The sequence below is a fragment of the Protopterus annectens genome, chromosome 2.part1, assembly GCF_019279795.1.
Source record: "Protopterus annectens isolate FY-2018-M chromosome 2.part1, PAN1.0, whole genome shotgun sequence".
NCBI classification, from domain to species: Eukaryota; Metazoa; Chordata; order Ceratodontiformes; family Protopteridae; genus Protopterus; species Protopterus annectens.
In genome coordinates, this window is record NC_056729.1 from 1,594,653,965 (window position 1) to 1,594,666,674 (window position 12,710).

Here is a 12,710-nt window from a genome sequence, read left to right on the forward strand (position 1 = left end):
TGCACAGATATCGATGTTCTCCATTTTTAGGAGTGTCTCGAGTGAGTGCATTTTGAGATGTAGACTTCTAGAATTGAGTAGCATTACCCTCAGTTTTAGCTAAACTCATTAAACTAGGTGTAAATCCCTACATCATAAGATGGGTTGCCAACTGGCTCACTGACAGAACACACACTGTAAAAGTTGCAGACTCCAAATCTGACTTCAAACCAGTGACAAGTGGAATACCACAGGGTTCAGTCCTGAGACCTCTCCTGTTTTGTATCTACGTCTGTGAAGTACAAGCTAATGAACAGTGAAATATGAGTGTAGCCAATGCTGACCCTTGTGGTACCCCAACAGAATGTATGCTTCTGAAGAGACAGCAATACCTACCTTTACTTTAAAGGTGCTAATTTCTTTCATAATAGTGATAAAACCTAGGCTCGAGTACCTTCTGTGAAACTATTATTAAGATTTATAAAATACAGATGTAGTTTATAGAGTCTAAAGCTTTTGATAATATGACAAACATGGTTCCAATTCATCATCATCATCATCATCATCATCATCATCATCATCATCAACTCAATTTTTCTCATTTTTACATGCAGTTGTGATATCAAGTTAACTGCTGCCACTTCTCTTGATTTAGTGGCACTATCTTGCCTTTTTGATATTCTTGACCATCAGTCACATGTATTGTCTCATGCAGTCCATCCATCTCTTAGATAGACATTCTCATCTCCTCTTATCAAATCATCTTTTGCTTTCCTGAACATGTGACCAAACCACTGTACAGCAGACCCCCTCTTTCTAAACTAGCATTTACAGGGTGTAAATCAGATTAAAAATTATGTATATATGTTGTATTGATTACCAGTGCTCTTATTTGACTTTACTTTCTGGACGAAGTAATACATTGTCTCTGAATATAATGTACTGTACTTTTTCCTAGAGTTGGCAATGAAATTTTGATTCATGGAAAAAAAAATCTTGACATAAATATGGCCAGTTAAAGAGGAGTCCAGTTAAAGGGAGACCGGATAAGAGGGATTATACTGTAGTCTGTTTTCCTTGAATTTTGCAGCTGGAACTATTTTTACTTCAATAATGACATCTTAATTTCTTTGTCCACATGGTATGCACACATCCATCTCAGGTACTTCAATTGTCTCCTCAGACTTCCTCAACTGCCTTCACTGCCACAGAGAAACATTAATTCCACCACTGCTATGTACACCTTACTTTTCAGCTTCTTTGGCATTCGTCTGTCATATACTACCCCTGACACCGTGACAGTTGGCTGCAACACCTCTGATTCTAGCCTTGACATCATCATTCAAATCTTCCCTCTCCTCAAACAAATAACTCTAATATTTAAAGCTGTTAGCCTGCTCCAGTATTTCCCTTCTGTCTCATTGCTCAGCTTCTTTTTATTTCTGCTATACTCAGTTTCATCCTATGTGCCTTCAGTTTTGCATTTCAGTCCACTATCATTCACCAAAGTTCCTGCCTTGAGTCAACTTTTAATGGCACATTGTCTGCATATAACATTTTTGTTAAACTGTACAGTGAGCTATTTGTCAGTGTACTCCATCATTAGTAAGAACAGGAATGAACTCAGATGAACTTTGATTCAAACACACACACACACACACACACACACACACACACACACACACACACACACACACACACACACACACACACTGAAAAATCATACTTCCGTCATATGATGCTTGTTGCACATAGCCTATACTAATTCATTAATTAACAAATTAATATATTTATTTCCTTTGCTAACCTGGTAAAAGAACTAATAATAAATACTCAAACATTTGCAGTCATGACCTGGACAATATTTCATCAATAAACATGTAGCAGTAATTGCACAGAATACATGAGCAGGAACAAATAATGTAAACATGCAGTAGTAAATTAGGTACTTACGTATTTATTTTTCAGCATTTCATGTACCCTAAGCAAATAAATTACCCAATGAATTAAAACTAATTAAACTAATCCTACTAATGATTCCGAGAAATCACAGGACTACCCAAACCAGTTTTCTTGGGCCCTGTTTTTTCTACTTACCCCGTGTCTAAAAATGTCCAGTTGGACTCTTCCTCATCTCCATTACCTTCTCTACTAACTCTCTCTCTCTGTGGTTGCAATACACGCTACAGAAATCCCAGCTTGCTGATAGGTTGGGGAGGGATCGCTAATAAGTGGTTTCAAACTTTGCTGACTTGTGCTATTTTCAGCTCACTATAGCTAATTTCCAATTGCTTGTGATTGTGCGACTGTGGATTTAGTGTATATCAGTTAAAAGGGTGTAGGGCTGAAGCTCTGCCATTGGGAAATACAGAGGAAGAGCTCTCAACAAAAATGTTGCTGTAGGGTTAGCCACTGTATCACATTGTCATGTATGGATCAGTAGTTACAGGATCTAAGAGTTTGGGGTTTGTATGTTATGACTGTGCAGATTGTTTGCCAATTTTCCGATGTGGTGTGCATGTGCAGTTGATGTGCTGTGTTTGTGATAACTTGGTCTCAATGGAGTCAGCCCAAATAGTTTATGGTCTCAGTGGGTTCAACCCTGATCATTTTATAGTCAATAATAACAAACATAATCACAGTTTATGTATTTCTCTCTCTCTCTCTCTCTCTCTATATATATATATATATATATATATATATAGATATAGATATATATATATACACACACACACATACACACACACACACACACACACACACGCACGCGCACTTGCAAATATATGTCTTTCTGCATGCTTGTACTAGTGTGTGTGCAGGTGCTGGCGATATCAGGTGCTGCAGTGTGTGTGTGTGTGTGTGTGTGTGTGTGTGTGTGTGTGTGTGTGTGTGCATTTCCAAATAATGCTAAGGCAAAGCTTTTCCACAGAGGAGGTGATGAAATCATCCAAGTTGTATTATGTGTGATGACTTCTGATGGGACACAAAACAGGGCAGAAAAGTATAAACTGACGATGCACATAGTTTAATATACAATCTAGCATAATGAAGTTTGTACTGATGATCTGTGGACTACCATTGCAGATGACTGAGACTATAGTTTTTCTAACACTTTAACCACAAAAATTTCACTGATATTCATTTCTGACATCGAACTGTGGGTTTTCTTGTGCAAAAACATGCTAAAATGTACAAAGGCAGATACCTACAGCACACAAACACTTGTATTTTCACACAGACACATACACCCACACACACATAACCACACACACACACACACACACACACACACACACACACACACACACACACACACACACACACACACACACACACAATCATGTAGGCAACCACATACCACCATGCACACAAAAGGCAATCCCTGAATACGTAAATTAAAAAACAATGCCAAATATTTATCATTTTAAGTATACATCATTTTCTCATTTGCTTGGACCAGGGAAGATGGCATGGCGTCAGCGTTTGAAGAATGACTTAGACAACACAGGGGATTATGACTGGGTTGTGAATTATAACCTGATTATTTATGTGTTCGAGAGACGGATGCCAAGACATTCATCTCGAGAACAAAGCTTGAGAGATGAAAGCATCCCATAATGCAGAGTTATGACTGGTGACCCGATCATAATTGTTTGTAGTGCATGGAGCTTTATCTGCTCCATATAGTGCTATTCACAGGGAAAAAAATCATAAAAGTGTTTTGCCAGCTTTTAAAGCCATGAAACACTTAGGGGACGCTGTCAGAAAGTCAGTTTAATGCTGTACATCATGTTTACACTTACCTTTCATGCCTCTCAACTGTCCATATCTTCTGAGAACGTACAGGTTAGTATTTCTTATTTTTGGTTTGTTTCTCATAAAATCTGTTTTCTTGGACAAACCACTGAGGACTGAAGTCATCAAATAATGACATACATTGGACTTTCAGTGTTTCTATACTTTAGAAAATGCGTGCTAACACATCCTGTTATTCTAGTAACTTCTAAGTTCATTAGAGGAACTTAGGGAAACGAGACTGGTATGGACAGGAGGCAGAAACAACTATTTTATTTTTGCTGCAGTCATTTGCTGCTAAGTACTGGCAGATTTTACTGACTTTTGCTAGACCCAACCTTAATAACTTTAGCAGGGGGTACTTAACATTTGTTAAGGTCAGGTCGCATGCCACTCTAGAGCTTAAGTGGTTTGTCTTTTTCCAAACATCGGCGAGTAATCATCATGCTGTTTGTACTACATTGCTATAATGATGGCTGTATCTTTGAATGTGCATATTAGGTGAGTAAAAGGTTTAGACTACAGTATAGAAAGTTACACATATTAATTTCATAATGTTATCAGTGATATAAAACTGTATAATTGCATATTTTATGTTAATATTTCTATTAACATCCTATCTTAATATTTTATCCCTTCAGGCACTTCAAATAGTGACACTGAATGTGCTCCCTGCAAGCCAGGCACATTTTCAGATGTGGAATCTCACACAGAGCTATGCAAGGTTCAGACAAAGTAAGTCACGTAATGCTTTACTTAAAGCTCGGCTCCTTTTGTTTCTGCCATTTTGTGAGCATGTGTACACTTCCATATGTAGCCATATGTCACCTATGATGCTACGGCTCAGTGTTTAGGAATGCAGCATAACACAGCACATGACATCTTTTCTGGAATAGCTGCGTGCTAAACAGCAAGAAGTATGATTGGCATGACTGCTCTGGTCATACCTCATGCTTCCAAAAATGTTGTAAGATGCTCAGCTTCTGTCGACTACGCAGTATTATAAAAACTGGTTCCATCCATCATAAATGTGATTTTAAGGTCAAAGTGATCAGTGGGAGATGTTTTAATTATTTATTTATTTAGTTAAGACCTAAATCAATGAACTGGTTATATTGGTCATGTTCAGCTGCAGAGACTAAAACAAAATCAATGTACACTAAGACACCAAGATAGTTGAACATGTGTAACATACACAGCACTGACACAGGCATGAGAACTTGATTGATAGATTAAGAAAGTAGTTTGAGGTGCTATAATTTAATTGTAATAAGCTCTGCAAGGAAGAATGCAGGGTGTATATAATGCAACGCATTATGTACAGGAGGTGAACACACATGCAATAATGCACACAAATAAATAACACTCACTCTGTCACCTACAAATGATATACACTTCACTTACTCCCTACCTAAAACTTATGCATTCTAGCTCACAAAGCAGGTACTTGCACACACACACTTACAGAAACACATATACACACAGACAATACCTTACTGTACCTCACTTTACAGAAAGTAATGTCTTTTCAACCAAAACACATTATCATATTCTTAAAACTATCCATGAAAAACAAACACAGATACACACAGACACACACACACACACACACACACACACACACACACACACACACACACACACACACACACACACACACACACACACACACACACACAAAATGGTTTACATAGGGAGCTTTGCTCCTACACCCCCATAACTTATATTGGCCAGCTTCATGGTCCCACTGCCTCGACGACAGTGAAAGTTCCTCGATGCGACAATAATATGTGTAACCCAATTTAACAATAACAGTAATCGATCAACCCTTCATTTGATTAAAAATCAAACTGATACAAAATGATGACCATTTCTGAATATAATGGATACATGGCAACCTATGTCCACATTATATATAGCTACTTTTTAAGAAAAGCAAAAATGAAGTGTGATAAGCAGGTGCCGAATGCTGGTAGCAAATTAGGCATGCTGAATGCTGGTTAAAATAGCAGAATACATACAAAGAGAAATGAAACCTGACAACAGGAACAGCATGGACCGGGAAAAATAAGTGGTGTATCACAAAACTGATGTATAAGTTTATTAAACAGAGAAAGAGAGAGAGCAGACAGAAAAAGAGAAAGAGAGATAGAGTACCCCTTACTTCTAAACCTGTTTTATTAACAGCCAGCCTTTGGTTTGAGAGTGGGATAGGCCATAGGGCCCATGCCTGATTTATCCTGTATGTTGAGGGCTGAAATTTTGCCATTGATCTGTCCAGCTGATCTGTGAGCTGAAGCTTCATAATGACTAATGACTTAATTCTAGAAGATACTGGTATATATGCCAAACTTTTATTAATATGTGTAATTGTTGTCTTCCTCCTCCTCTCTCGAGGCTCCTTTATGCTTTCCCCCTCTTTACAATCTTAAAAAAATCTGACTTAACCAAACTGGATACTTAGTACAACAAAATAGCCCATTTCACAGCATACCTTCATCACCAAACCAGCCACTGCATTGCTCTACATAAATGTAATTGTCTCAGTCTAACTAACCTTCTCCATCTCTACCAACTTAAATTCACACACAATATCATCTTCCATCCTGACAATTGCCTGTCCCTCAAGGAACTTGTTCTCTACTCATGGCCACAAACTCTAAGATCTGCAGACAGAAACTTTTCACAGTAAACAAAACTAACAACACTCACAGTGAAGCTCTATTCTCAAATCAAATAGCCAAATTATGGAACTCTGTATCACACACCCTCCAAAACAGTCTTGAATCTACCAGTTTTAAACAACTACTATTTGAATATCTATTGAAGAATTGGCGTTGCTCCTGTGCCAAACCTGACTGACAAGATATCTATAACTGTCTCATCACACTGTCCACTCCTTACCTCAAGTTCTCCCTGTCCTCCGTGTTATTAACACTAAGAATAAATAAATAAATAACTAAACAAACAAATATATATATATATATATATACATATACATGGATCTACTTCATTTGATTGACAGGTCATTTGATCGAAACTCATTTGGTCGAAATTTCATATGATCAAAAACCAGTATTCAAGGCATAAAACTGGGATTTGTCCCCCTCCCCAATCTAGTGTGACCCTGGAGTTGATATATATCATTGGGGGGGGGGTGGGGATCAACTCCAGGGTCGCACTATATTGGGGAGGGGGACAAATCCCATTTTTATGCCTTGAATACTGGTTTTCGATCATATGAACTTTCGACCAAATGAGTTTTGATCAAATGGTCTGTCGATTAAATGAAGTAGATCCATATACACATATAAAAAGGAAATCTCATTTGTTCATAACTATTATTTAATATGTACACAGTACTAATTTTATTTTTCTTGCAGTGATCTTTATTGAAATACTTGTGTTTTTTTTTTAAACTGTATCTGCTAGAAAACTATATTGAATACTTATTTGTATAGACTAACTAGTTGATAAGAATTCTTCATTTTACTATATGTATAGTGTTATACTATCCAGTTATTCTATTTTGCTTATATTTCTGTGGAGCTTTCTCCTCAGGCTTCTGCTGAAAATTGGCTTCTGGTCCAGTTGGACTTTCCCGGCAAACAAATGTAAATAAATAATAACTAAATAAATAATTGTGTTATCATTTCTATTCATTTGAGTGCGTATCATTGTTAGCCGCTTGTTCCATTCTGAAGTTATACATCCAGACTGTGCCTGAGAATGTTCCTCTGAGATTCATTCACTATCCCAGTAAGCAAACACAAATAAATAGATAAATAAACAAAATAAAAACAAGGAGAAAATACCGGTAAATCTTGAATATGGACTTTTGAGTGCTGGAAAAACATATAATTTTGCTGGAATTTAGTATTTTAGGTTGAAGTTCTCCTTTACAATTACCTGTACATATAATATTGTTGGCCTACTTTACTGAGTGTTCTTTACACAAACTATTATAATTTTGCACACACACACACACACACACACACACACACACACACACACACACACACACACACACACACACACACATATTTATCTGTCTATGTATATGTGTATGTATAACATATATATATATATATATATGTGTGTGTGTGTGTGTGTGTGTGTGTGTGCACGTGTGTGTTTGTGTGCATATGTATGTGTGTGTGTGTGTGTGTGTGTGTGTGTGTGTGTGTGTGTGTGTGTGTGTTTATATATACAGATATCTCTCTCTCTCTCTATATATATATATATATATATATATATATATATACATATATGTGTGTGTGTGTGTGTGTGAATATATATATATATATATATATATATATATGTATATATATATATATATATACATACACACACACACACACACACACACAAACACACATATATATATATGTATATATATATATATATATATATATATATATATATATATATATATATATATATATATAAAACTAGATAGAGATATAGATATATATACTAGAACATTATAATAAAAATCAGACTACAGGCCAGAAATTGCACTTAAAAATATTTGGCATGATTCCTGGATTTCATCTCATGAAAATATATATATATTTTTTGAGGACAGTAAATCAGTGTCCCTGAATAAAATGCTTAATCAGGGATTGAACACAAGTGAGATGCGGAATGAAATAGTTTGCTTGTTCACTTCAATTTTAAGGTATTATTTTCATATACTCAAGGTATTTATTTAATTATAAAACACAAAGCGTGATGCCAAACATTAAAGAGACCAGAACTGCAAAAATAAATCCTCAGGTGGTGTGACCAGTAAGGCTCCAAGTCCCAATATAAAACACATTCATTCAACTAACATAAAAAGATTAAGCACTTTCATCAAAACTGACTTCATCAGAACCATGAATTAAAAAGACCAACATCTGAGCCAGGGATAAGTGACAGTATCTCTATTATGCCTGTGCTTAAAATAAAATCCATGTGTGTATAAAATGGGTAATACCCCTTTAAAATTATTTTTATGGTATCATATGACCTTGCATTTTAGATATTTGAGTGTTTGGTCTTTTTAATTCATGGTTTGATGAAGTCAGTTTTGAAGAAAGTGCTTAGCCATCTTATAGGCTCATAGGTTGGTATTAGGCTATCAGCCCTAGGGCCTATACAAGCCTAGCCATAACAATTCCCTTACTATTTCTTCCCACACTGTTTACTTTCCTGGACCCCTGTCTAGCAGGGTGACTGACGTGATCCCCTGGGTGAATTTCCTTTCTCCCATCCAATCGTCAAGGTTCCTTTTGAAGAGGGCCAAAGAGGCACTCTGCTTGACATGTATGGGCAATCTATTCCAGAGTCTGGGGAGTCTCTGGGTCAGGAACCTATCCCTCCAGCATGTTTTGTTTATTGTGATGACAAGGTTTAGATCCCTGGAGCTTGTGGCTCTTTGGGATTGGGATTTCTTTAAGTGTAGCATGTCCAACAGCTCTGGGTTTGACATGGCCTTGTAGGTTAAGCAGAGATCGCCTCTGAGTAGACGATATGCGACAGAGTATAGCTGGAGTTATTTAAGGTGGTCAGTGTAGGGCATCTGCTTTAGGCCTGTGATTCTTTTAGTGAGGTATTTCTGCGGCCTTTCCAGTTGTTGCAGATGTCTTGAGAGGTACATACCAAACGGGGCATTGTATTCTATAATGGGTCTAATGAAGGATGAGTACAGTGGGACATGACCTCCTTTTTTCTGGATGAAAAGCCCTTAGTGATGAGGTGTGCCTCATAGAAGGATTTCCTGACTGTTGTGGCGATGTGGTTATCAAAGGTGAAGCCACTGTCCACCTGTGTCCCTAAGTCTCTTATCACACTTTCGGTGTTTAGTGTACTACCACCTATATGGTAATTCACAGATACATGTTTTTTTTCTCCAAAGGAGATAACTATACATTTCGTGGCATTGAGCTTGAGCCCATGGCTCTGGCACCAAGCATCTGTTTCTGTAAGGCCCTTTTGTAGAGTATCCACATCATTTGGGGATTCAATAATGGCTCCCAGTTTGCAGTCATCTGCAAACTATGTTAGCCAGAGTCCCTTAGTGTTGGCCTGTACTACAGAGAAGTAGATGCCAAACAAGAGCGGTCCCAGGACTATACCCTGAGGTACTCCACTTGTCACTTGCTGGATTTGGAGTCGGTTACTTTTACAGTGTAGGTTCTATCAGTAAGCCAGTTAGCAACCCATTGGGTGACGTAGGGATTATTGCCCAACTTAGTAAGTTTATCTATGATTCCAGAGTGAGGGATGGTGTCAAAGGCCTTGGCAAGGTCTAGATAGGCTGTATGAACCACCTTACCATTGTCCATGTCTCTGGAGACTGATTCGAAGAAGTCAATCAGGTTCAGGAGACAAGATTGGCCCTTCACGAACCCAAACTGGATGGGGTCCAGTGTTTGAAGGTTGCCAATGTCTTTGTTTATAAGTTCCATGATAATACACTCCTTGGCCTTGCAGATAAGGCTTGTCAGACTGATGAGATGGTAGTTTCCGGGATCCAAGGTGGATCCCCCTTGTGGAGTGGGATAACTGTAGCTCTGCGCCACTCAGTGGGCACAAAACCTGAGGTGAGGCTATGATTAAACATGACACTTAGGTGAGGTGCCAGCTCATATTGTAGTTCATGTAGTACATGGCCCAGGATGTCATCTGGTCCCATGGATGCTGTATTCTTAGCTTTGGAGAGTGCATTTTTTACCTGTGTGGCCGTTATTACTGAATTTGGTAATCTTCTGGTATTGAGATGGGCCATTTAGGGGGTGAGAGGGGGTGAAGTTGGCACTGAATCGATCTGCCAGGATATTGGCAATATCCTTGGGATCAGTATAATTAATGCCATTCTGTTTTAGCTCAGAGCAGATCTGAGCATTGCCATTTAGATTCTTGACATAGTTATAGAATGCCTTGTGGTTGTCTTTGGAATCTTTGGCAATTTTTTTTTTCGTAACTAGCTTTGGAGGATTTTATGGGGGATCTCAGTTTCTTACTGAGGCTGGTAAGGGAGTTTTTTGCATCCTGGGGTTTTCCTCTTTTCTGAAACAGTTTCTTCCATTTGTTGTAAAGTTTGTTTATGGCAGGGGACCACCAGATTGTCTTCCTTTTTTTGGATGAGAGCATCTTGGTTCTATCTGGGATGGCACGATTCATGTATGAGTGAATGTGCTTGTACAGTGCCTTGGCGTAGGATTCAGCAGTCGAACTTTCAGTTCCCATCTGTATGGGTGTCAAAAAGTTTGTCACTTCTGACTTGAGTAGCATGAATTTGGCTTTGGAGAAGTTTTTTATGGAGGTTTCCTTACTGAGGGGTGGGGGTGGGATGTGGATGCTAAGGGTGATTAGCTTATGGTCAGACCTGACTAATGAGGGGGTGACCATAGGTGTGGAGCATCGATTTCTCCTGTTGGTAATGACCAGGTCTAGGATATTGGAGCCCCTGGTGGGACTATGGATTACTTGATCCAGGGTGTTGGAATTTATGAATTCCAAGAACCGTTGGGCAAAGGTGTTGGTACATGAGTAATTTTCTCAGTTAATGGCAGCGTAGTTAAAATCACCCAGTATTAGGGTGTTTGGTTCTATCTTAATAATTTCCAGTATGTTTAGAAAGGTGTAGTGAGAATCTTGGGGTATGGTGGGGGATCTGTAGCAAGCTACAATTTGGATTGCAGTCTTACTTAGTGTTAGTTGCACCTGGAGAATTTCAGACGCATTGTGTTGGGCAACTAGCCTGGCAGTTGGGCAACAACCATATCTTTTTATATTCGTTGAATAAATGTATTTTATATTGGGACTTGGAGCCTTATTAGTCACACCACCTGTGGATTTGTTATTTATTTATTTATTTAATTCTGTTTCCTTTTAAATTCCAGTCTTTTTTTATCAAGTAAACCACTAAAGACAGATGCCCCTTTTTCTACCCGAATAACTGATTTGCTCAGAGCTATTCAGTTAGTAAATTCAGATGGGAGAATCAAACTCTGTCCCCGAGACTACAGGAAAAAGCTTGTTAACAGCTTAGGGCCTTAATCTTCTGTCTTAACTGTCAGGCAGTTTAAGGAATCCCTGTTTTTATTTCTGGTTTAATGGATCCCATCTTGATCACATACTTCAGACAAGACAGCAATCACTGGGCTTCACCAATTATTATTTTTGATTTATTACTATTATATGCATCACTTCAACATAGGTTAAAAACTTTATTAATGAGCAATCCGGTCTTACAAATAACTCATAATTAGACAGCTCAAATGAAGAAAAATTCCACAGACCACCAGGATAGAGGCAGTCTTTAATACAAATGTTAGCACTTTCAGGATAAAACCCTTCATTAGACATTTATCCTAAAAGCACTAATGTTTGTATTAAAGACTTCTGCATCTGGCCTGGTGGTCTGTGGAGTTTTTCTTTGTTTGACTTTGTATTTTTGCTGTTACAGACCTTTGGTTGCCTTAGTACTTGCACTTTTGCTTCATAATTAGACAGCTAAGTATAATGATCATAAATATGACTGCTGCATATTCATATTAATATGAAAAATGTTATCTGCATCTGAATTTTAGCCAGGAAAGATGGGTGTACCCATAGAGTGGGAGAGGGGTTCTTGCTGGACTCATGCCACTATTCTGATGACAGGGCCTTGGTTGAACAGAGGAGGCCCATCACACTGCAGGGAGCCAAAGCTGGGAAGGCACGGTCATGGCAACCAAAACAGTGGTTGTACATCCTGTCAGGCAACCAAAACAGTGGTTGTAAATCCTGTCAGGCAACCAAAACAGTGGTTGTACATCCTGTCAGGCAACCAAAACAGTGGTTGTAAATCCTGTCAGGCAACCAAAACAGTGGTTGTAAATCCTGTCAGGCAACCAAAACAGTGGTTGTAAATCCTGTCAGGCAACCAAAACAGTGGTTGTAAA

General features: G+C 38.2%; 1 protein-coding gene across 1 annotated transcript in view; it reads left to right on the forward strand.

Annotated features, from left to right (window-relative positions):
• Positions 1–12,710, forward strand: part of TNFRSF1B (TNF receptor superfamily member 1B) — a 447,025-nt gene that overhangs the window by 356,481 nt on the left and 77,834 nt on the right. Inside the window, exon 5 of the mRNA XM_044063042.1 lies at positions 4,416–4,509. Coding sequence (XP_043918977.1) covers positions 4,416–4,509 — 94 coding nt within the window. The remainder of the gene's footprint in view (positions 1–4,415; positions 4,510–12,710) is intronic.